Source organism: Microchirus variegatus (genome assembly GCF_963457635.1).
Source record: "Microchirus variegatus genome assembly, chromosome: 11".
Lineage (NCBI taxonomy): Eukaryota > Metazoa > Chordata > Actinopteri > Pleuronectiformes > Soleidae > Microchirus > Microchirus variegatus.
The window spans coordinates 12,975,765-13,002,719 of NC_139812.1; the positions used below are offsets into that span (position 1 = coordinate 12,975,765).

General features: G+C 39.1%; 1 protein-coding gene across 1 annotated transcript; it reads left to right on the top strand.

Annotated features, from left to right (window-relative positions):
- Positions 1-472: 472 nt before the first annotated feature.
- On the top strand, positions 473-23,792 carry rmdn2 (regulator of microtubule dynamics 2). Its single transcript, XM_083898104.1, has 11 exons — positions 473-496; positions 2,041-2,495; positions 10,084-10,261; positions 10,337-10,439; positions 11,443-11,503; positions 18,537-18,612; positions 19,589-19,666; positions 20,896-20,994; positions 22,264-22,317; positions 22,414-22,494; positions 23,716-23,792. The coding sequence occupies exons 2-11, from the start codon at positions 2,050-2,052 to the stop codon at positions 23,767-23,769; spliced, it is 1,230 nt and encodes a 409-aa protein (XP_083754230.1). The 5' UTR covers positions 473-496; positions 2,041-2,049; the 3' UTR covers positions 23,770-23,792.
- Positions 23,793-26,955: the final 3,163 nt, after the last annotated feature.

The following is a 26,955-nucleotide window of genomic DNA, read 5'->3' on the forward strand; positions in this document are numbered from 1 at the left end:
CTGAATGCCCAATGTCAAACAGAGAGCTGTCCTATGCTCACATGTTTCGAATTTGTCATGCCCAGTTTAAAAAAAATAAAATCTCCAGTTTTGATTAATGTAAATAACATCCTGGATGGGTCTATGTGGTAAACTGTAGTCGTGAGTAAAATCGTTAGGCTTCATTTGGTACATTTAAGTGGAACATTATCTCGGTCACTGTTATCTTGTGAAGCTGGAGATGACTGGACGTTGACATTTTGAAGACACTAACTGGTCTTCACTCTCCGTTTATTCCCAAGGGAACATTTTTGATGGTTGAGTCTTTGGTCTTCGGGGTCAGCATGAACACGTTATTTTATTTTATTGAATTATGAATTGACTGATTGCAAGCAACTAAGTTGTGAGATTGGCGATCGGGCGGAACACTCTGCTGTTGCTTATGTTCACGCACGGAGCCGTTTAATTGTTGCACCAGGGAGCTGTCAAGCCATCACAAGTGCCTCCTAGTTTCACAGTAAGTTCTCTGTTATTGTCCTTTTTACTGCTAATTGAACGGAATATGTTCGTGTAAATGGTAGAAGTTCTCTGTTTGAGAGTGTTTTAACTGTCTAACCTTACTGAACCACTTTGTTTAGAGCGTTTGCTACCGTTAGCGTTCTGGAAGCTGCAACGTAGAGCTAGGAGCAGGGTCATTAGCAGTGTTATTAGCAGGGTTATTTCATGTAAATTAAACCAGTATTACGAGCAGGTCTCCAACATGTTGAGTATCTAGTGTTTGGCCATTTCGCATTCTTAGTGGTGTGGTAATCCAAGTATCCAAGCATGTAGATTTAACATTTCTGAACATTGTTCATTTTTGTTTATTTTAAGCGACTGCCATTTTTACACTGTCGTAGTAAAAGTAGATGTTTGATTTGCACACTGGTGCTCAGAACACAGACCCTTAATGTTAACATGTCTGCTGCGAATAAGGCCTGTAAACAAAACAAACGAACAAAAAACACATTTAGGTCCTCTTGAAATAGTCTTTCCACGAACAAATGATCAAAACACGCAGCAGGACAGATATTAAATGGGATAGAAACTTTAAAGATGTGCATGCAACAGGATCTTCCATTGTATTTCAGTAATGTCCTTTATTCTTTTCATTTTCATTGACTCAAATGACAAGGACTCTTTCGAGGACATAATACCGGGATCATGCGGTTCTGCATTAACATAGACACAAGACTAATATTTTTAGAGGGGCCTCATGTTGATGTGTCCCTGTGCTTCTCCTTGAAAGATAACCTGTACTCGACTTTCAATGTCATAACAGATTCTGGCACTTGTTGGCTTATAATCAGGAAAGTATTTGTTCACCAGCGTTTCCTCTTGGATGAGACCTCATCGAGTCTGTCAGTTATCCCCCAAAAAGGTTTTCAGAAAAAACACAACCCTAAAATGACGAGGGAAATTACAGCGCATTGATACATGGTACAAATCCATCTGGGCTCTTCCATTTTAATCAGTTTTCTAGCAATATCAACATTGTATTGGTGTGTTCCATGTACAGTAAGGAGTCAAAAATATCCCTAATTTCTAATGTGTAACTGCGAACAGTTTATGTGTTGTGTGTCTGACTGTAACAATGATAACTCGGGCAGTTTTAATCCAATTGAGATTAAACTTGGCAAGGTGCTGGGGGTAAATGCACCCAAAGCACATAAACATATAGTACATACAATTACAATCATTTACGATTCAGTTACAGGTTATATAATATATTTGTTCTTCGAGATTAAAATTAAAAGCTACACCCCATGTATGAATGACTCGATCACATTAGCAATGTTACAAGCAAGTGTCCCTGGTTACTGTGTGTTTTCACAAACACCACCGCAGATGCGGGCAGATTGTTGCTGTTTGTTGTCCATATCATGAATTGTTTCTAAATTGTTTTAGCCTCACCAAATCGAAAGTGTTTTTCAAATCATGACTCGTCTGTACTTTTGTATTATGTATCTTTTGTTTATAAAAGTGAACAGTCGGTGAACTGAATTATTATATTTTTTTCAGATCTCCAGGATGGCCCATGCAGACGGCAAGGTGCTCGTTCTGGGAGCACTGGCTGGGGTGGCTGGTGTCGGTTTAGCTGTGATGTGCTATCAAGGTTTCAGTTCAAGCCGAAGACCCTCCTGGGCTGGGTATCGCCTCACCCGCACTTATGAACACAGACCTGATGTCATGTTGGTGGATGGTCCAAGTCCGCTTGGCAGTCAGGCTGAGGTGCTCGAGCGCCTGGAGGCCCTGATCCAGTGTGTGTCTGAGCTGAAGGATGAGATGAAGGCATTGAAGAGTGCTCTTCCCTCACTCCAGGACCAAGTCAGGGAGGAGCTAAGGGGACACGATGAAGCACGTAGACCCAGCCCTCTACACAGAACCACCCCAACACGGAGGAAAAGAGCTGCATGTGCTGTCACTGGCACCAGAACTGAGGGTCGGAGCTCAGAGGAGGCAGAAAGTGAGGGAGGGTGAGTAGTTTGCTGCCGAATGTTATCTTCTACTCCTCACCAGTGAAGTCCAAGTCGAGTCCCAAGTCTTAAATGCTCAAATCACGAGTCACCAAAGAAAAGTTCTAGTCAAGTCTTGGTCGTGTCCTCAGTATTCGATCTCCGAGTCATCGAGGTTGAGAGGCTCATTTAAATAACTGATACTTATATAGAAAATACTGACTAAATAATAACTGATGTGAAAATGTAAAATCAAATAATTCATGTTTAATTAATGTAAATTAAGCATATTTAAATTTAGATACTATTGCTTAATAGCATCTTTAGGTTTAAACATAGACTATTAACTCTACTGTGCACTACAGACAAAACTTGTGTGCACTTATACACTACTACATGGACATAAAGAAAACAGCTAATACTAATGAGCCGTCAGGGCCATTCAAAGTATGTAGAAGAAATACATTTCTGTGTGTAAACCTTTATTATGCTGCACCTCTGTGATAGCGGTAGTTGGACATAATAATTTTTCATTAAAAACAGGCTTTTTGGTTTGCTGGTGACACCTAATTCACAGCCAGTGCACAGAGTAGCTTAACTGAGATTTCTCTGCGCTGACTGCCGTCTCTATGATTCTTAACTTAATGTTCAAATTATGCTAATGTTATGCATGTTTTCTTACTTCTGTGATAATTTCTTTCCTCCCTGTGCTCGGTGAGACAGATGAGTCAGCTTTGCTTCTCGTTCACATTTTCCCAACCTTTTTACATAAGATTTATCTGTATATTTTTTTAACTAACATCCCATCGCTTCTTCTTTATATACGCGTTATTTAATAATTCATGAACTGGACTACTTTTTTTAAGTATATTTATTTGGCAAGCTACAATATTATGACATGAATCAAATTTCTGGGGTCTGGCTCATTGCATATTGTCCCGAGACATGGATACTGTGATAACAGCGGTGGTGATACTCCTGCTTTACTGTCATTATTACATAGTTTGTCCAGCAGATTTCACTGTTTACAATATTTAGAAGCTGCTGCTGCTGCTCTTGAGTTGACACTGAACAGCTGAGAAGATGTAAATGCTTTAACATTAGTGTGAATGACCTGCCTTTCAGATCACATACACAAATGCATACAATTTATATGACCCAATATATTAGAATCGGTTTTATATGAGCTGCAAACTTTTATTCACGATAACCATTGCAATAGATATAAAATATAAAATTGATTTCAGCTACTTTTGGGCTTTATTGCTCAGTATGTGGATACAAAAAATGTGTGAAGCTCCTACTGTACCAGTAAAATTGCCTGCCCCTTTTATAATATAAATTATAATTTTGACAGTATGTACATTGGCCTCCGGTGCTGTAGAGAATATCAGACTAATCAAGCACTGCATGCCAAGTCACCCACCTCCACCCTCAGCGAAATACCTTGATTTTATTCCAAACTTCAGTAACATAAACAACAGATGTGTTCCTTTTGATCGAAATACCATTTAAAGGACTTCTCATATGCAAAAAAGATATTAACATATGAAGCAAATGATTTAATGCGATCAGCAGTCAGTCAGACAGGGACATGATTATATCTTGTGAGACTTCAAACAACTTATACTAACATACTTATAGGTATGATATCCAGGTTCTGCCAAAGATGTTACACACGGGACTTAAAGAAAATGCCAAGAAAACATAACCACTGCGTTCAGAGATTAACCACACAGTGTTTAATTGTGTGACGAACCTGCAGATCAGTGCTGAATGGCTCCTCCCAATCTCCGACACTGTCCTTTGATGAATCAATTGCCCAAGAGCAATTTTTTACAACTACAACAACATGAACTAGGTCATCTGAATAATCCAATCCAACGTGTTGTAACACCTGTGTCCTCTAAGAATCACAAAGTTTGTTTTGTTGTTTTGACAGTTGTCATCTAGTGTTGCACATTCTCCAGTTAAGTCATATGCAACCATATGCACAAACACACATAAATGGTAAAAAATGTCAATTACAAACCTTTTTAATTAGATTCCATCCCTTGAGTGATTTTTATTTCATTTTTCAGCAGTAGACATAATGAAAAACAGAGGACATTTCAGGACATGTAGGTTTGTTACCATTGAAAGTATAACATATAGACATGTTAGTAACACCATATCATATGGCTCTTATTTTAGGACAAATAACATCTCTGTTTAACATACCTTGTGTTACCATCACATCCTCATTTGCTAGAGGAGCAGATGGAGGTGCAAGACACCCTGGAGCGAATGAACTTCACAGGTTCACTATGGTTCACAAAGTGACAGTCGTTGGCTGCATCAAATGTACTAATTACAGCTCGGGCTATTATGCTTTAAAAGAAATCGCATCACGGACACACCTCCCATAATTTAAGAGCCTTTCCTGACGCTCTGTTATTTGTATGAGCAGAGGGTGTGTGGGTGGGAATAGTGCGATAAAAATTCCAGCCCCTCAGGGAATGAGTAGCGTTCCCCCAGAGGAGCCAGTTCCACCCCTAATCCTCACATCCATTTAAATGGCTCTTTGTATCTATTCAACTGGATTGGAAGTGTTTGGAGCACAATATCATCTTATTAGAGTCATTATTCTAATCACTGCATTGTGAATCAGTGTATTAATTGATTTGTGCAAAAAAAGTTTCCAGAAAAGCCAGTTCAACTTTTAGTGGCCTTACAAACAAATCGGTGACCTTGAGTGTCATGAAAGGCACCTCCAGATATAATGCATTATTATTATTTTTATTTTTTATTTTTTTTTTTTTATTTATTTTTTTTTTTTTTTTATTTATTTTTATTTTTAATTTTTATTTTTATGTTGAGGCCTGTTGTTGAGGCCTATGTTGAAGCCTCTCCGGCTTCCTCCCACAGTCCAAAAAACATGCGATATGGGGATTAGGTGAATTGGTCACTCTAAATTGGCCGTAGGTGTGAGAGTGTGAGTGAATGGTTGTTTGTCTCTATATGTGGCCCTGTGATGGACTGGCGAACTGTCCAGGGTGTACCCCGCCTATTGCCCAATGTCTGCTGAGATAGGCACCCCCCGCGACGAGTAGATGATGGATGGACATGACATAATCGTTAATTAGATTTTTGCCCTCCAAAAAGGAGCATTCTGTATGAACGGGGCCTTTAACACATATTTCCACAGCAAGCTGTGCTGCAGGACATGATAGATGCACATCATGAATAATGATTTTGATTCCTCTTCTAGAAGCTAAAGCTAAATGATTTTCAAACGTATAAAAAAAAAAAGTATGTGTAATTGCAGATGATAAATCTAAAAAGTATACATTTTGTGTAAATAGTGTATATATTTGTTGGTAAGATCCATAATATGTTTTTTATATAATTATCTTTATATAATAATATATATTATATATTATTATATAAAGATAATTATGACAATAACACAGTACAGTGCCAATCAGAGTCTGTGCAGCAATGAATATTACAGTGCTACACCAAAACCAGAACACTCATTAAGACAGTATGTGTTAATTATGTTGCAAGTGTAGCGTACTGTTGATTTAAATGTAAACCCTTCCTCGAAAAGGATTCAAGTTTCATCTGTTTACTTCATTGACTCCTCATGTGTCACAACTGCTTCCTCAGTGCTGTTTCTCTACAGACCCATCAATCATCCTGTCCGGGTGCCAAGCTGTCAGGGCCTCACTTTTAAGTGTCTTGTAGGAACTTGTAACTCATTGAACAGTTCTCACTCGGTTTATTATCCACAGCACACCTCTGAAGCTCAAGGACATAACTTTTTTCATTTCCCAAAAAAATATTACATTTATGGCAACGGATAGTTGTTGATTTAAGCAGATTTAAGGTGCATTTTTGTTTAGCAAGGGGCAAGCCTGATCAACACACACAGAAATGTTAAGAAAGAGAAAAGAGAGCTCATTGTCTGCTCTGTGATTAAAAGCTTTAGTTTGTCTCCTCTGTGATGCGGTGGTTCATGCTGCTCTGCAGCTGTCTGTGACCAAGACATTCAGATTTATATCCTCAGATTCATACCTCAGTTGATGTCTTTCAGCCAAGCAAACATGTGTTTGAATTAAGAGTACATTGTGTCCCAGTGCTGATGGATTCCGTTTTCTGTTTTATCTTAGTCAACTTGGCTGGTCTGACTGATATCTGTTGAGTTTATCTCTGTCCATCTGCATTTCTTATTCATGTTTCTTAATGGTCTTATGAAGGGTTAGGATTAGGGTAAAAAAAAAAATAACACCATGCTCCCTGAAATTTTGTCTGCTCTGTTTTTTAAAAAATCTGAAGTCTAAATTAAAATGATCAGAGTTTTTGGCCTTAAAATGTGATTGGATTATGAATTACATTTTATTTATACGCTTCCATGCCAACATCAGCCATAGTTTCCGGGTTATCTGTCTGTCTATCCCATTCCTGTTGTTGTGATATCTCAAGAATGACATGATAAATCTTACATTTAGCACAAACGTTAAGTTTAGTGGCCAAAGGTGAACTGCCACGCTCAGTGTTACCTCAGAAATTATGCATTTTTTCCCCCCGTTAATGTGAAAGCAATGGAAGGACATGAGGGAATCTGTTAAAATTTGGCACAACTATTGCCAAAAAAAGTACAAGTATTAACTGCTACACATACGCACGTGGTCTGTATAGTCATGCTGAGGTTGTTGAATGAGGATACATTAGTATACTCTGCAAGTTACTCTGGAGCCCAAATTCCTTTATATCTTTGCCGTGTTATTTCCTGTTTAAAGTAGTTGTTATTCACATATCAGGATGGTGATTGAGAACTGGCTCCAGTTGAAAACCGGTTCCATCTTATACACATCATCAGAGTTTTATGACTTTTTGAGCTTATCATTTTCCTTTTCTTGATGCCCAAGTTGTGCTTTGTAAATTGATTATATCAAACTCAAACATCTTTGCTGCTGGAAACTTGCAACAAGAAGACGACATTGGCAGACAGGGCACACTAGCCTCCCACATATACTCTAGGTTCTTCTTGGGTGGCCTGCTCACAAGGTGGATTAAGACGCTCCCAGTGAGATTAAATCACTTGCTTTCAACTGGCGTGAATCTTAACAACATACCTGAGTTGTTAGTGTCCAAATTAGTTTCAGCCTCCGTATGGTGTGAACATACAAGGTGAATTGTCACATTCATTCTTGACATGTCATTGTCTGTTGGAGAAGATTTCCACCTGTAGTACAGGTACTGTACTCGTCACAGTGGAGGAGAGAATAGTCAGAAAGAAAGTGATGCCCAGTCATGTTGTCAACAGGTGGCTCAGCCATGGATCAGTAGGAAAGTGAGTTTTACTTGTAAAGTGTCACTCCCTGCTCAACCTTTGGGGGGCATGCGGAGAATAAATAACTAGACTCCAATCAGTTGGCTATTGACAAAAGTTGAAGAGAAGGCAGTGAAAGCCTTCTCTTCCTGCCGTGTCCCGTCACCACAGCTACGCAGCCTGAATAAGCCAGGCTGCATGTTCCAAGGCCTGGTGATGTTGGGATGGTAACTCTGGTTTGTTTTGAACACTGTAACCTCAGGGACTGCTGTTGCTAAGCCCCATTGAGAGATCCCTTCGTTGCCCCCTGGGGTCTGTATACTGAAAGGACGATCTTTGTGAGCTCACAGTCTGTTAAAAGTGAAAGTTAAAGAGCCCATTTGCAAGTTTTTGCTATTCCTATTTAACTACGATTAGCAGCAGTAGATGTTTTTTTTTTTTTTTGCTTTTGAATCCAACAGAAACTTTGCCAGTTCAGTGGAGCTGTCTCAAGTGCTGTGAGGTCAGAGGTTAGCTTCCATTAGCAGGGTTATTCTATTGGCTTGCTTCGTCTATGTTATCTCTAGCTCATTGAGTCACTGTAACATCCAGTCTTCCCCTAAAAATTAGCTCTGCTCGGATGAGGGCATTCTAAACTCTTGTCTTGTGAATGCAAAATTGCAAGGATAATGGTTCCCACACAAATATACTGCACATTACATAAGCACACACTATTACAAATAGATCCTCTGCTTCTTTTTTTTCCTTTCAGCTTGTGATTCATGACCCGCGGAATGGCGTGACAGGAATGCGCTGATCATTCAGTACTGTGCCGCTTATCTCTCCAGCTGCACTGAGTAAATAACTGCTGAATGAATAAAAGCACACAAGGTTGAATGAATTAGGGATGAATGAATGGGTGAGTGAATGATTGACATAGGACTCAATAAAGTGACTGTCTTGTTGATACGCTGAAATGCACTTAGATATACTATCTTGCACGTTTCTGTAGCATCATGTGGCCAGACAAAAAAGAAATGCCACAACAGTCAGATTAAACACAAAAGCCATTCAAATTGTTGAAGCTTTAATGGTGTATTGGCCAAAAAATGATGTGAGCCTTGCCAGCAGGTTTAATAGTTTACTCTGGGGTTAGTGCAGAGAGCAAGGCTGTAGGAAGGCGTTGCACCTATATCCCAAAATGATAGTATAAAAACAGAGATCACTGTCCAAAAAACAACTTTGAAGACAATTCTCAATTTCCTACATAGTACAGTTACAAAATAACTATCTACATTTAAAATTTTTAAAAAATGTCTGCAAACTAAAATGCTTTCAGTATGCTCATTTGTTGTTCCCATCACATTTGTCCTTAGTGTGGAATGGCCTGTTGACTATGAAAGCTGTTCTACATCTTTTTACACCTGTTATCATTAGGATTGGGTATTATTTGATTTCTATTACGTTATTGCAGTATTATCATCCTGTATGCAACCTGAGGTTTGTGTGATGGTTTCATTCTCCATTACTTCACCTCTTCAATTGTCACCACACGATAAACCCAATCACAACACTTATTTTTAATACACTTTTCCACCTTTGTCAAGGCCTAGTTTGTGTTCCTAACCCTAGTAGATCATAGCAGTCGGGGCTAAAGGTGCGCAATGTGGGTGGAGTCAGGAAGCAGCCTCCAGTGTGAAACAACGTTTGGTTCTACAGTACTTCTGTTTCTTGCTCGCTCAAACACGTTCCTCCAGAACCATGGCTCACAGCCCGAAATATTCCTATAACCACTGTTGACGCACATGCACCTGCTGCCAAAACTTAATCAAGGCTTTTTACAATTTTCTGTCTTTGATTTCTTCCTGTACTTTTAATATTATAGCTATTTGTTGTGCTGCTGTTGCTTCTTAAGTGTTATCTAAGAGTTTTAGTTCACAGGACTACTGTAGTTGAGACGGTACCATAAAATTTTTATGTGAGTATTGCACGCCACACCGTAGAAAACAATTGTCTCTGTGTCCACGTAAACATTTGTGGGTATCCACGTCGAGACATCAAGCTAGCATTTATAAACAATGAAGTGATACACTTATGTAGACCTTAAAACATGACTTTGATTGATCTGAAAAACTCCTTCACTTAAGTGTTTTCATTTCACCTCACAAATAGAAGATGTTTTACGACGTACTTGAACAAAGGCCATCGTCTTTAGAGAATGTGGCGAAATTTAGGCAGTTAGCTTAGCTGTCTTATCCACAGCAATCTGCAACAGGACATTTTACTGACATGTTATGGTCTCTTTTGTCACAGGTATATAACCGCGTTGACAGACTCTGAGGACGAGGAGCTGAGTGATGAAGAACAGAGGGTCGAAGAACAGCCTGCAGACAAGTTGTCAAACGTCCTTGAAAGGATTGACTGTTTGCATCAGGGCACTGAATCTGAAAAAATGGATGCTCTCAACATCCTTTTGGAGCAAAGAGAGGAGGTGTGTTAAAACTCTGTTTATTCTCTTTTTATATGTGTTTATGTTGCTATATCTAACACTGATGTACTTCTGTAGTTTGGACAGGACTCTGAACTCCTTTGGCGGCTCGCCAGAGCTTACTGTGATCTGCATGACCTCAGCTCCACTCTGAATGAGAAAAAGGACTTCGCAGAAAATGGTAATTTACTAAACCCCGACTTAATGCCCTATTAGCCAATTATCTAGTCCAGGTGATACAACGTCATAACCCCTAAAGTGTCTCATCCAAAGAAACCTAGATCCATGCAGTTCTCTTTGTTTCTTTGTTGTTGACCCATGCCAAAAAAGTGTGTGTCATCTTTCAGAACAGTCTTAACAATCTACATTGGTTTTTTGTGTGTTGTATCATATGTTGTTTGCAGTGATTTGAGGAATGTGATCAAACCTGTGGTTGTCAATAAATAACAGATGGAGACCGCAGCATCACAACCTGTACAAAATGTTGGGGTTTTCTTACGCTTTCAAACAGGACACCATAGAGTCAAGTCGGCTTCATGATGACAAAACCTCTTTTTGTCACAGACCCTTTAATAGCAGGGTACAATGACTTGCAGCCAATGGTAATACTTTATTTCATAAACTGAGCTGTTTCTAATTCTGCAGTTCTGAAGTTCAGACCGGATTTACACTACCTGTTTCTCTGTGATCCATTCTGAGGCTGTGCCTCTAATTAGAGCTAGCCAGGTACCTCCTGGTGCCACCTTTGTCACTACAGTTGACAGTGTTTGACACATTCATACAAAACAACAGAGCATCACAATTAACATTCATTTGAATATTAGTAGAGTGAATGCAATGAGGCGCTTTCCTCTGTGTGATGAAGGATTAAAGTTAACAAGAGTTTTTGTTCAATTATTTTGTAATCTACAGAAGACTTTTCTGGACCTCTTTGGCATTGACTTTGGTCTTCTCTTTCTGTATGGCATGTCAAGTCAATGTTTGTTGTTCTTTAATCCAGTGCCTGGTGATGTATGTTGATGTATGTTCTGTATCCTGTTGTTTTGTCTGACAACACACCTTTTGATTCTGCTAATCCACCCTCTTCATTTGTCATGCGGGAAAATGTCAGAGGTGAATCAAGTGTATTCAGTTTGTGTTAAAATGGAGCAGCATTGACAGTATCTGTTGTCTGTCTTTCTTAGGGAAGAAAATTGGCATGGAGGCAGTGAGCCTGAACCCGACCAGTGCTGAAAGCCATCGGTGGTAAGTTTGATTTGATTCCTTCAATTCACATTTCACACAGATTTATTTTTGTCAGTGAAGTCTTGTTGCCAATTCAAAAACAAATCCATCGGCTGTACTTGAAGATGCGGTTTGATGACATGTGACTGTCATTAAGCTCTATTATGGGAATGACTAATGATTGAATTTCACAGAATGAAAACATCAAACAGGTACTCTCCCGGATTTGGAGGTGTGTGTGTGTGGGGGGGGGGGGGGGGGGGTTATTTTGAGCAAAGTGTCCGGAGCAGCTGTTCCTTGGTGTTTGACTGGAGGTTTGATTTGTGCATTTCTTAGACAGTTTAGCTAAAGTTACTTTTTACTTTTTACAGATCAAATCAAGGCAGATAGAATATGCAAAGAAAAGTACACATTTTTTCAAATAGGTGTGAGGTAGTGAGGTAGGCAGTGAAGTATTGCTTCATGCTTTACAGACATGCATGGTGGTAAGATAATAGTAGCTTACCTCCCAAACATCTCCTTCCTGCAGATCACCCCCTCTCAATCAACTTGATGGCATCACATCCACTCAATTCCATTCTAGGAATGTAAACACAGCCCAGTTTAGCTTTTTTCAGATTGATTGGCAGTTACACAGGAATAGCACTATTAATGGTCTTCTGTTGTTGCAATTGCTGTCCCTGTATGGAAAAGTTTTTAAAGCTAGGCATAGTGCTTGAGGTTACACTGGTGATAGATGATGCATTTTGGTGCATTTATTGTACTGGAATTGTGTGCCCATGGCCTGTTTTTCTGAACATTTTAAAAGGTTGTATATATAAATAATATATATATATATATATATATATGTATATATATACATATATATATATCGGCGACCTTGAGTGTCTTGAAATGCACCTTCAAATATAATGCATATATATATATATGTGTGTGTGTATATGTATCTATGTGTATATATATATATATATATATATATATATATATATATATATATATATATATAATATAGTTTAGTTTATATATATCACACATATAAAAATCATATATATATATATATATATATATATATATATATATGATTTTTATATATATGATTTCAGAAAGGACCTCTAAAACCTGAGGTTCAATGCCTACTAAATTATTGATTTCTCAGCCTCTGTTGCAGATAGAAACACAATTCAAAAAGTAGCTTACTTGGATACACTATCACAAAAAAACGTAAAAGTAAAGTGAGTAACTAAATTAAAAAAACATTAAGAAGATAAAGTAATATCAACTTGTGTCAATGCCTTGATTTAGTCCTGATGGAGTGTGAAGAACAAGAACAGCATGTAATGACTGTAACAGTCTGCTTCACATGTGACGATGATGGTGCTTACATCGCTGTGACATCTGCAGGTAAATCCACTTTCACCCCTGGTGTGCGGTTGAAAACACTCCGTCGTTTACGGTGGTAATTCTCCATCTTCCGTCAAACCAGCGGTTTCAGCGCGTTCAAAGTTATCAGCAATGACGCCATCGAAGCCAAGAAACTCCAAATAAATTTCAAAACGAGGTCACGAGGAACCCTTATACCCCCTGAATATTGATGTACCCGCTTGCCGGCGTCAATGATAGAATTACGCAGCCATGCTCCCGGCTCTAATGGTAGAAATGCAGCAATGCTTCCCCGGCGTCAATGGGTTAAAGATTCTCCTGGAAATCAGGCCCAAACTGCCTGATCAAGCCTAAAGTTCATAATAGGATACTTAGTATTAACTCAAACACATACCTCAGCACTCAAGACATCAAGCAAAATAAAAGGCTGTGTTTGTTTAGTTAATTAAGAGCAACAGCTTTCAAAAGCTTAATGCTAAATCCTATATCCTCTCATGGAATTTGTAAAATTCTTAAACCAAGCAGAAACTTTGTCTAAGTTGAATCGACAGAGTAAAGTAGCTAAAGCTGCACTTAAAAGGGGGGAGGAGGCAAGGACTGGGGATGGTGCCAGGCAGTGTTTGAAGGAAGTTTATGTCTGAGGTAACTGTTAACTTAGTGTTCCGATGCCGTGAGAAAAGTCACCTGTTTTCCTTGAATGCCGCCCAGCTTGTCACAATGTGACAGATGTTGTTTGTATGTGGTGCAAGTCACTTCCTGCTCTACCACCGAAACTATTCACTGAGACTTCCAGTAACTGAGTTGTTTTATGAACCCTTTCGTTATATATCTTTTGAAATCAAAGTTTTGGTAACCAAGTTAACTGACATATACAGTTAGTTAGTACTTCTAAACACAATAAAGCAGTAGTGAGAGCCGCTGCAGTTTCAGGAGAAAACAAAGATGAAGCCTTTGCATCGCTGCATGTAAAGAGCTGTTAGTGGATGAACATTTGTGTTGCTTATGTGTCTGTACATGAGCCCGCTGTCGTATTCTCAGCATTTGTGCTAAGACACCACAAAGCTGACACAATTTCTCAATAGGCAAGTACAATTGGATGTGCTCCAAAACATTTATTAATAAACTCCCCACGTGTGATCACACAGACAAACTCGTTCATGATAAACCAGTTTTAAATTGTCAACTGTCCAATAACTGTTCAGCTATTCATTTTCGTATGTTTGAAGCAAGTTATACAACTAAAATCTGCACCATGTGATTCAGAAAGAGTTTATTAGTTTATTTATCTTTTTGAAAATGTCCCTTTTTTTCACAAATAGATTATTCTAGCTAGTGATCTACTGATCTATTGCATTGTCTCTCAGGCCTTGGAGTCTTGAGTAGACCGTTTCCTTAAACCTGCACTTCCCTATCTGTTCCTCGCATGACAAGTCAAGAGATTTTATTATTGACTACACAATGTAACCACTGACACTGCGTACGACTTCCTGAAATGTCAACATCTATGTCAACAAATATGTCTTAATGTGCTGGCAATTTCTCCCAAAGGCTTCTACACTCTTAGAAATAAAAGTGCTTAGTAAAACCATATAAAGTTCTTTGTCTTGTCCTCATAGGAGAACCCTTTTTGGCTCCAGGTAGAACCTTTTTTATAAAGGTTCCACCTGAAACCCTTTTGGAGCATTCCACCAAGAACCCTTTTGAAACCTTTTATTCAGGAAAGGGTTTTTCAGAAGCAAATGGTTCCAGGTAGAACCTCAGCTCTTGTAGAAGGACCCTTTTGGAACCCTTATTTCTAAGAGTATAGAATACTATCAAGCCTTCAGGACGCCTAAAGGTCCTCCTTCACTCTGAACGAGGTGCTCAGTTAGTTGAAGAGCGATGTAGCAACAGCTCCAGCATTTATAAATATGGGGAGGAGTCTGAGAAATTGAGCTTCATGGTGATTAGACAAGCATGTGACTAAAGAACCAATGTGAAAATTCCACTTCAGTAATTGTAGTTTGACCAGAGAGGCAGTAGATTTGCAAGTGAATCAACGAATGACATTACGAGACACCCGTATACCATTGGAAGATGTATACTTGGACTACATGAAGTGCTTTTTTGACAATATGAGTGTGAGGCCTGTCTGGGAGATCTTATTGGCTCCTGCATCACTGGCTTTGTTTGTATGTGCATATTCAATTATCCCAACATCCCATGTGAACTCGGTTCATGTAAATCCCTGACTGCAGGGCCTCTCTGGTGGTACAAAGGCCCATGGATTAAACAGGCAGCCTAAAGCAGAGCCAGTCAGAGGAGGTAGAATGGTGTCACCGTAGCAGCATTGTGCTGTGTTCCCTTGTAGCTGTGGAAACCCTGCGCATGTGCATGTGCATGAACTTCAGCCCATGCTGTTCTTTGGTCTCATCATTGACGGGACAGTTGACAAATGGTCCAACCTCACATGCGTATAAAACACTATCTGCTAATTAGGGATGAGGCAATGTGAAACTAATTGCCTCTTATACTTTGGGAGATGTTTTGTTGCATATGCTTTTTTTTGGCAAACTGTAAGGACACAGACTCTTGTTTATGCTGTTTCCAAATAAATCAGTATGTTGATGATTAGACGGCCCTTTTAAGTCGCTAACATGAAATGATCTATCCCCAGTCATGGTTTTTCTGATGATGGAAATTCACCATCGTAAAATTATATTGAATACTTTTTAGCACTGTCCAAGATAATATTGTGTATCTGTCCCATCCCTACTACTATTTCCGCCATTCACTGCATATCAGTGTATCAGCGCACTTCTTCTACATAGTCCTTGAATTCCTCAAGTTCCTCCTGCTGTTTCTGTACATGTTTTGACTTGGAGTCTTGCCTGGCCCTATCCGTCTTTGAATGCGCTGTCTCTGTCTTTGGATTTTGAAGGCTGAAATCAATCTGCTGTTTCCGCCACACACCTGACACTTGGGCCCTTTTGTTTTTGCCCAGTAGAGTGAGGGATTTCACTGAGCCACAGTAAAAAAAAAAGAAAAAAACATGGACTAAGCTTGCACAATTAAGTGTTCTGTCCCTCTCTCGTTTTGCCCCATGTCATGATTTGCTGCTGCCTACCTTCCACCCTCTTCTTGATATTTCTATGTACACCTAGAACACAGAAGCATAGGAGGAGGGTGTACTTTGATGGACTCACAACTGCTAACTCCACCCAGTATAACTCATCGGGGGAAAGTCCAGATGCCAAAATGAACCAGTACTATTATATGCTGCTCCACTCACAAGTACCTCTGTCATTGGATTTACATACCTCACAGTACTCAACAGTGCCAGAATTGCCACATGCTGAATAATGGTACAGCTAGCCAATCAGAGGGACACAGCCCTCCTCAGGAAATGTTCATCAGGGCCCAACAATGACTGGTGCAAAAGCACTATTATATCCACTCAATCATCATATTTTACTTGTCTCATTTCCTTTTCCTTCTGCCCAATCGCTATTCTTTTTTTTTATCTTCTTTTTATGGCCAAAAATTGAACCTGTTAAGCCAGTCATTGCGCCACCTACTGGCAACAAGAAGTATGCCTTCAGTAACAAACATTGTTTAATTTCAATAAGTTTTCAAGGGCGTTGCCTGACAGAACAAATTATCGGTGGTTTCTCTCTGCGGCCACACAATGGCCATTGCGGTCACTCCACCCCCCAACATGCAAGTGTGTGCCAGGGCACGTTCAGTGCTGTTTGTAGCCCGAGTTATCAGTTGTAATTACTATTCAGCTGTGGTTTTGTGCCCTGGTTTCATTGTATTTATCATAGGGAAGGTAGCCCGGCCCCTTCCAGCAACTCTGTTGTGCTGCTGCAAAATGCTTGCTAATGTCAGCTTGCTATCATGATACAAAACACCTTGGTTAAGCATGTTAGCATGCTGACTTTTACTAATTAGCCCAAGTCGGTATTATGAGTATTAGGAGCAAACTTTTTATTGGTGCTTACTGTTGTATTCTTCCAAGGAGTTGGGTAGTAACATCAGACTTTCCCCACTTCTCAGGTCAGCCTTAAAAGCTTGAAAGAATGACTCCAGGCCTATATTTCAACTGTTGATTGACGTCTTACTATCTGGCTTTACTTGTGTAGCTATTATACTTTCTGCCTTCTTCATCAGTCGTGACATAAGACCCCATCTGTTTCTTCCTGTACATTTTTTTAAATCAAAATTCAAATAATTTGCAATTTCTGATCTGATGATCTGTTGCTTTGATAAAATCATATCTTGCAGTCATATTGTGGATATTATGAGCAACTTACACTATTTGTACGAGAGCTCAAATTGGGATTAAACCGGGGAGGCCCAGTATTGTACCCAACTGGGTGCTGATGCCATTTCCTCCTAGCAGATATTTACTCACTAGTGACGTATTTGCTCAAAGCCTTGACATCCCACAACCATCTGCTCTGATTGGAAACCACACAGCATAACTGCAGGCAGATGGCATCTCTCCTCCTGTTATGCTGTGGAGCTCTCCACTCATCGAGCGCCAACCAGCGGTAAAGTGGCTGCACCCTGCACCATCTTAAGAAAATAAACACGGGACTTTTTTTTAGATACAATTACTCGCAATTCACTGGCCATTGTCTGCTTTGCAGAGAATATTTATTGCACTTAGAAGTGATGCAGGCGGTACTTGTCTTATCACTGTTCATTTTCCACACCACCCACGTAAACGGTTATAAGGCCAAACATTTCAGCTAATTTCACCTCCCTAAATCATATTTATGTGTATTTTTCTTTTTTTTCCTTGCATGTTTTGTTCACTTAATAGATGGAGCAATATCAACTGTAGTTAAATCATTTCGTACTTGTCACAATGAAATAGAAACCCATAAATCCAACTTGTGATTATTTCTTGGTGTTGTCATTTGTATCAACATGTTGTATCTGATCACTGTCCAGAGTCAGAGTGACTCCAGGGAATAGTAACCCAACTCCAAATCATGCCCTGTTGAAACATCCATTCACACATACAGTACCACACACCTCACTACACACACAGTTGCAGATTCCATCTACCATTAGCACCACCATGTCAGACTTCACTGTCAGGCGACCTTTGTGCACGCTGATCCTTCAAATAAAAGGTGTTTATGTCACTCTGTGGTGTTTGACAGAGTACCAGCAGGAGTAAAACAGCCTTGCAGTGAAATGTCTTTGATCAACTCTCTCCTCTACAAACCCTCAGCGTCACGGTGCCTTACAGGCCCCAAAATTAACCCCTAAAATTGCGCCTTGTTTCCCCCTCCCAATGGTCCAAGTTGGTACATATATTAATTGGAATGGCTCAACCATTTCCAATGATGGGAAAGTTTGGGCAGAGGGGGATCAAGACTTTTATCAATCTACTTAAAGTAACCAGAACTGTGTTTATATATATATATATATATATATATATATATATATATATATATATATATATATATATATACACACACATATATACACACACACCAGACATATATATTTAAAAGAGGATCTCTTTACAGTCAGATATGTGGCTTGGTGTCACGTTCCATTAGAAACCACAAATGACAAGGCTTGCTTATTTGTTTAGGGCAGTTTTATGTGTGTACATAATGTATGTAATTATTACAGACGGTGATCCTCACACTCTGCTCTCTACTCTCCACAGGTATGCCATTGCATGTGGACTGATGGCGGAATATGACACGATCCAGAACAAGATAAAGAATGGGTACCTTTTTAAGGTAAGTTGTTGTCTGTCACTTCTTGAAAATGTCATTCCTCCATACTTACACTCTTATTGGTGCACAATTTCACACTGTTATATTTAACAAAATGTTTATTCATCAATTTAATTCACTTGGCCCAAACAATATCTTGTAGACAAACAGCTAAATTGAATGAACTCCAGCTAGTATGTTTTAAGTACTGCCTTTGTAATATATGTTTTCATGTACATATTTTCCACACTATGGACAATAAAGTTTAACCTAACTATATTGGACACATAGAGTAGGGGACATAGTTACTCCAATCATTTCAGCTCCTCCTACAGCCATTCAGTTGCATAACATGTGGAATGGCACGTAGTGTTTTATCTTCCGTCAGCCGCTTCCTGCAAAGTACCAGCAAACCCTTGACAGGTGAAAGAAAGAGAGATAGAGAAAGAGAGCTGCAGTTGGACGCTCACATTATTATGATACACACATCTATTAAAGTGAAAGGAGGGACACCTGGTGTGGTCTTCATCTGCAGTAGCCAATCATAGATGGTCCTCTGAAATACTCTGACCAACTCCAACAAGCATGCCGTGGTCAAAGTCACCTTTCCCCTCCATTCTTATGTTTTGTTTGAACTTCAGCTATGTCTAAATACACTGAGTTGTCACCATGTAATTGGCTGACGAGATATTTGTGTTAACAAGCGGTTGAAACAGATGTTCCTAATAAAATGGACGGTGAGTGTATGTATTTATGAAAACCTTGAACAGAGAAGGGTGAGTGGAAAAGAATGAGGGAGGGAGGGTAGGAGTGCGTGATAACCCAGGAGTGTGTGCTTGCTGGGCGAGATCGCGTGTGTGAGGTGTTTGTGAAATACTTGTGGGTTGGTGAAGCAGGACAGATCAGGTCAGAACAGAAGGCAGTGAAAATAGCAGCCGTGTCATGAATCAACATTGAAAATCTTCTCCCTGTCTCTCTGTCTGTCTGCCTCCCCTCCCAGGATCATGTGGATAAATGCATTGAGCTGAAGCCACAAGACCCAACATCCTACTACCTGCTGGGCCGCTGGTGCTACAGCGTATGTGACCGTCGCAACGTACAACAAATACACCACTCCCACCCCTCCTCACATCATCATATATCCATATATGAAGCGCCCACTCATGTTTTCTGCCATTATTTCCCATTGTTTAGATTTCTCTGAAGTTTATTTTTCCATTAGATATTTGTAATATGTTATTGTTCTTGCAGAGTCTGAGTTTGTTTTCAATATAGCTCAAGATTGTTTCTTTATTTCATCTCCACCTTTATTTAAAAATATTGTATGATGATGAATTATTGCTGTTTTGTTTTAAAGGTTTGCCGATGTTCTGCTGTTGTTATTTAATGAGCCATTTATCACCTAACTTTGTGCCGGTTGTCAGACTAATATCCTGAAAGGAAGGAAAATGTTATGAACATCTGTTACTGCTAGAGAAGCAGTGAGTTACTGTGCAAATTTAGTTGAACATTAACACCTGATATTTTACAGGCTCTTCTGTGTTGTGTTCATGTTCAACAAAGATTTACTGTTTGTATTCAGCCAGCGGTTCCTTTTGAAAGCTCCTGTTATGACGCCAGAGAAACACTACACCTGCAATTAGACATTGCTCTGATGAAAGGTGTGAGGCAGGAACATTACACGTTTGACCTGGGCTTTTTCTGGCTGCTTTCGTCTTGTGAATGTCAACAGAACAGTATCAATAAGGAGGGAACCTGTGGTCATAGACTAACTGAAGGTGTAGAAATGTTGTCTTTTTTTGTCCAGAAGTACTTAAGAAATGTGATCTGTAACTGATAGGAAATCCATTGAGTTTATTTCAGTTGCTAAGAGACGGTCACTTTTTGTGGACCATGTTGCTGCAATCAGGCCCACAACTGGAGAGTTGTTTTATTGCTTTGAGAGACTGCAGTTTATCTATAGCAGATTTAGAAACTGTAGATAGTGTTTGTTGTTTTATAGTTGAAAATTTTCCATGTTGCAATCAACTGCCAGTTTTATTGAGAGAGAGAACAGTTCAGTGGTTGGTTTTGTTTTGAACATCTTATTCGATTGAAACGTTCTTTTGATAGCCATTAGTTTTCTCCACTGCAGTTTGTTTTTCTGACCTCCTGTGCTTTAATTTGAAGCACAGGCGCTGTGTTGGGTGTGTGGCTGCGGCAATAACAAAGCAAATTGTGGGCCACACCCGATCTTTCACTCTTTCACAGTCAGAATGTGAGACGATAATGCACACGCTCAAACTAATTCTCAAATTTGTTTTGCAGGTCGCTCAGCTGTCGTGGATTGAGAGGAAAGTTGCGGCCACGTTATTTGGAGAACCTCCAAGGGCTACAGTTGAAGAAGCACTAAAACACTTTCTGAAGGTAAATTTATTTTAATGTGCCTTATTATGTCAGTAGAGTATGCACTGAAGCCCACATAGCAATTGGACTTTATGATGTGTGCCATCACAAAGAGGGATGAAACTATTTAAGTCAATTTAAAGGTCTGGTGTATTAGAATTTAGTTACTGCAGGTTGTAACAATCCCTCTATTAAGGTGGCCTTTTCGGATCAGAGATGATGTTGTTCTTTCATTGCAAAAAGTTAAACTTACACACTGTAGCTGGTTTATCCAGTTGGGCTGCTATAGAAACCTGGTGCTGCAAGATGGGGCCTCAATAAAGCAAGGCCCTTGCCCAAAGTCCATATTAACCCATTGGCTGCCAGCCATTTTCAGCGCACAGTGCCCCATACTGCCAAGTGTTTTACAGCTTCTTGACTGATTGAAGCCGAAGCTACCAAAAGAAAGAGTAGACTCTCTTCTTTCATCAGACGCCATTGGCAATGTAACAGTTGTATTTGATTGACGTCTATAGACGTCATTGGCAGCCAATACGTTAAAAGTCTTATTCTTGGGCTATAAAATACAACTGATTTTTATTTTAAAGCAATAATACGTTTTGGCTCGTGTATTCAGCTGTAACATACTTTAAATAGGAATAAATCAAGGGTTCAAATGTTCTTAAGTTTTCTGCACACCTGAACATATATGCTGCATGAGGTAGGAATGACGTTAAGAATGACAAGTTAAGAAATAAACACTTTTATTTTTATCTGTGTGTCTGTCTGGTTACTCAGGCTCAGTCTATAATTAATTAAGATAACTAGACAATGTTGTGCTCAAGTCAGGACTGATGGAGAAGCTGATTCTATATGGTTTAAATGATTTTCTCCTCTGAGCTGTCCTGGCAGATGTAACTTATAATTTCCCGTTTGTCCAGCATGTACCAAAATCACCCTGTTTGCAAAGGCTCAGCTTGTAATCCCACATTTTTAATGTTTATGTAGTTGGGAAATTAATTTTGCTGCTGGCCAATATTTTTGTTCTTGCCTCCTCCACAAATGTTTAGTATCTCACTCATCGTGTTGTTGGTCCTGTTATGACACGTCGCTCGTGACACTACAGGAAAGCCTCTGGAGAAACTGTTGAGCTTCGACATTTATACATGCTGCAGGGTTATAGCCGACTGTGTTCTCCAACCTGTGGTTTTCTTTCCTCGATGAACTGTTGTGTTGGAAAAATGGTGATGAGTAAATGTCTGTCTTGCTCTCTGGCTTCATAATGACCTTTTAATCTGTGTTTATATTGAGGTTGAGGAGCTCCATCCAAAATATTCTAAAGCCAACTACACGTTTCTCACCAAGGTTAGTACCACAAACGTGTACTTTGGGATTCTGCCACAACTAAACAATATTTAAACTGTTTTTTTTTTTTTTTTAAATTGTTCTAATCTTTGACAGTGCTACAAGTACCTGGGGCAGATGGAAAAGGCTAAGAAGATGTGTGAAGATGCTTGTTCAATGAATGCTGTCTCCAAAGAGGTATTTCCATATCAGTGATGATGCAGTGCTGTATTTAAAGGTCCAGTGTGTAAGATTTAGTGACATCTCATGGTGAGACTGCAGAGTGCAAAAAAAAGAAAACGGAGGACTCATCGCTACCTTATCCAGGTGCTTCAGGGAACAATGTTGCCCTTCGCATACAAGATGCAAGATGCCCTGTTTGTTTGCTGAATAAACTTTTACTTCAGAATGGGAGAATCAATGGCAACCCTTTATAATAAGTATTAAGCATTAGTTAAGCATCATTATTTATAACGCATGTTGTTTCCAAATAGCTGTTTCAATCCCTCAGCTCGCTCCTCAGCCAATCAGCATCCACCTCCAACAAACAAGCTCTTTGATCGACTCTCACCTCTCTCTGTGTGTCCAGCAGTCGCTCAGTACATGCTAACACTTCACCACGCTGTATATTTAGTGGCTTGCTTATAAAATGATGAGTAAAACATTTATAACTGTGATTATAAACTACACACTTATAAATGATGAATTCAATACTTATTAATGCTTAACTAATGCTTAATAGTGTGTACTTATTATAAAGTGTTACCACAATCAATCAATCAATCTGGATGGTTTGTCCATTTGTCTGCTGTGGAAACATGGCAGCATACTATGGCGACCTCCGAAAAGCAAGACTCTTGCTTTGAGTACATGTTTTATTTTTTATTTAACCACAAAGTCCCTTGAGATAGAAATATAGCTTACACTTTAGATTAGGGAGCACATATTCACCATTAACTAGGTGCTTACTAACATGCATATAATTAGCATACTAGCCCTTTATTAGTAAATATTACAAGATGTTACACAGATGTAGATGTAAATGTACTTAAATTAGCAAAATAAATGAGAATAAAAAAAGGGCGCCAGCATAGGGATCAAGGATGTATCAGCCTGTTTCGCCGACTGTTGTTGTCATCGGTCATATAAGCAGATCTTGGTGTGTTTGCCAATATCCGATAATACATTTTAAAGCCAATCCCTATCCCTAATATAGATTAAATAATACACATATACAATACAGAATATGACATTTTGAGTTTTTCCGGGAGATTATCAAGCTTTAAGTGTTCTAGAATTTATTATTGCAAGGTGTTTTTTAAAGTTTTTTTAGTAACACACTGGACCTCACAAAGCAGCAGTTGTTTGATTGGCTGCCTGAATCCCGTTTTTTATATTTAACTGGTGCTTTTCCTTCAGGATGAAGAGGCACAAAAGGAGCTGGAATATCTCTGTCCAGCACTCGGACTGTGACGACACAAGCCCACTATAGCCCACTCACACGCTGCTTTTGGAAGGGAATGTTCCATGTGCGGTGGGGGGGGGGGGGGGGGGGCGGGGGTTAAGAAGCGGTCGTGTTTATTCACTCTGTGAGTGGAAGGTGGCTTTGATCACCGACACAGACTCCTGCAGTCACAGCTGTCCTGTGTACTTTTAAATCAGACTATTCTAATCTTTTGTCACGTAACACTTTACAATACAGTGCTCTAACAACCTGGTAATAGTATGGATATATATATGTACATATATATATATATATATATATGTGTGTGTGTGTAATAGGGAGGTATTATTGTGGTTATACCGTCTTATTTCTTGGTAGTGTCAGTGGTAAAAGTGTGGTAATAAGGAGATAATATCTGGTCATTACTACAGAAATAAGATGACAGTACCATAATATTACTAACTATTGTTATGCTATTACCACATTGTTAGTGTACTGTAATGTTAAGTGCGTTGTCGTCATGAAAACATCACATATGTAGTTTTATAATTTATTTTTCCATCTCATTCATTCACATTTGAGATGGACGTTTGTTGATTGAACAGAAGCCGAATGAGCCGTGAGAAACAGTAACATTAGAATTTAGCGTGTTTAGTCGATACGTACTGTAAATCTAGTACGTAGCTGATATTCTCCTCAGGTCTGATTGTGTTGAGTTACTTTGACAACAATGATGTCTAATTTTTTGGTCAAGTGACCCATTGGTTTTTGTGTGTGTGTGTGTGTGTGCGTGTCTGTGTGTGTGAGTGAGTGAGTGCTCAGACTACTCATTCGTGTGACGATAACAAAAGCGCGTCAGACAATGGTGCACCCAAACAGAGATTATGGTCTGCCATGACCAGTGGTTGACCTCCTGCCCTCTGGACTCTGCCGTCATACATTTACACGTCGGCGTGCTAAAAACCCGTTGATGGCGTGTGTCTGCGATTGTGTCCTTTCGCCCCTTTAGTGTGATTGTGATTTCACTACAGTTTTATTCTCGGAGTGAATCAACGTGGCTGTTTTGCTGAACTGTCCCATTTTGACACATAGTTTTTTAAACCATATGTGGATGTGTTTTGTTGTGTTTATTTAGTATTTAACAGATCTTTAAGAAAAAAGCTAACATGTAAGAATGGATTCTGAGCATCATGCAGGTGTTTTTGATTCAAATCTCTTTGGTCCAGTTGAAATCTTCTTGAATCTTTCAATTCTCCTTGTATTTCTATTTTACGCTCTGGCTGTGGTACACTTTATTTATTTTTGTGTTGATTTGAAGGAAGTTGATCTGATCTGTTTTGTCAGCATAGAACCGTCCTTGTTTCTTTTTGTTGTTGGTTTATAGAAAGATCTTATTACATAGTGGTCTATCTAATTAGCCCAGTGTATGTTAATTTTAGGTTTAACTAAGGTTTCCATCAATTTAAATAACCTGGACTTTCTATTGAGCATAAACTTGAGGCTTCATTAGTACGTTGATGGTAAAATATGAGATAAATTGTACTATTGTAAGTAAAAGTGTAATTACTGACGCAGAGGAGATGAGATGATTTTTCCAGGTCAGGTGATGGTGGTTGGATATGTGATTTTGTGACATTCCTATTTGTTTTCTTGTCTTTTTAATCCTTTTACAATCCATACTATATTTTAACAATATTTAATAACATGTTCTACAGCTATACCTGCATTGTAAGAAATTACAAGCTGCTTTTTATTTGTCACTTTAACAGATTTTTCTACCGGCAACATGAATGTGTTTGATTTCTTCTTCTTTCTTTCTTTTGTTTTTGTTTTTTTTCAAATGCCAAAGCAATAGACATTCATCAAAGCTTTTAGAAATGTGACACACTACAGAGAGAGATTATATACTGTATGGTGTTATAGTCGGTGTTTACGCGCTGAATAATAACACTGCGTACTGTAATTAAATCTGTGCGATCCTGATTACAATTGCCAGTTTGTCTTGCTTATATGACCTTGTTTGTGTTCCTGAGGAGAACCCTCTTACAAAAAAAAGTTATGTAATCTGTACCTTCTAATTAAATTTGTACACATTTTATTGATCCTGAGCCACAGTCAACAAAAATGTAGCGAGCAGGCTCCTGCATGCGTCTAAATGCTTAGGGAGTTTTAAGGTTTCCCTTCCCCTTTTTCCCAGACAGTAGATTTTGTGCCAGGCCAATTGGGAATTAGTTACTGGATCAGATTCAGGCCAGTGTTTCACCAGTCTAGTCATGTTTCAACCGTGCACTGTCAATAGGTGCCTCCCAAATGAGCACAGGTGTTTGTTTATACAGTCATGAAAACACCCACCTTTCGAGGGATTTTCTTTGACTAATTAAAAAGCTACGGTGGCACAGCTGCACAAATCACAGCTGTTTTCTGACTTATATAAAAGCGTTGTGTTCACGTTTATTTTGCAGAGTCATCAGTCAGTGCTGTACGTCTCCATGTGTGATTGTATCTCATCCGTTTGTCTGTACATGCTCGTGTGCAAGACCAAGCTGGAGCTGTCAAGAGTTTCTTTTCACGAAGGCCAAATTCTGAGCAGGAAATACACTCCTGAAGTTTTCTTTCACTTCTATTTAAATGTAATTTTGTCTCATTTCACTCATAGGCTGATTTATTTTCACTGTGGAACTGAAAACGTTCAAGATTTTAACTCGAGTTTTCTCCGCAAGGCTTCAGTAGTGTGTGGATTAAAAATAAACACCAAATGAAATGACTACAAACCTTAAGTCATGTTGGAATATGGTATCCGGAGCCTTTAGACGGCTTCCTGCGTCACTTGAAGTTCTTCACGTTGCCAAGACGGTAATTAATCTGATTTAAGATCGAGATTGTATGTCCATTTCTTTATCTCACTCGTCTTGTCCTGAACTCACGCCATTTAGTTCACAAGTGTGCAGATCTGGTGGTTTTTCGTCAAAGACGTTAAAGAAAGACAAACTTGCACCTTGAGGCCACCTAATCGAGGCCGATACAAGACGGATTATATTTTGTGCACCTGGGATATTTAAGAAGAAAATGAATAATGCAAAAAACAAACTGGGGAAATTAAAAACATGAGGGGCTTACAAAATAAAAGGCAAGGCAAAGTATGTTTATATAGCACCATTCATACATAAGGCAATTCAAAGTGACATATAGCAAGAGACATAATTCTAATATTACAT

Excerpts from the sequence above, each read along its gene's own strand:
- rmdn2 (XM_083898104.1), top strand. The coding sequence starts at position 2,050 with ATGGCCCATGCAGACGGCAAGGTGCTCGTTCTGGGAGCACTGGCTGGG. Across the intron at positions 2,496-10,083 it reads GAGGCAGAAAGTGAGGGAGG|GTATATAACCGCGTTGACAG; the intron begins GTGAGTAGTTTG and ends CTTTTGTCACAG. Across the intron at positions 10,440-11,442 it reads AAAGGACTTCGCAGAAAATG|GGAAGAAAATTGGCATGGAG; the intron begins GTAATTTACTAA and ends TGTCTTTCTTAG.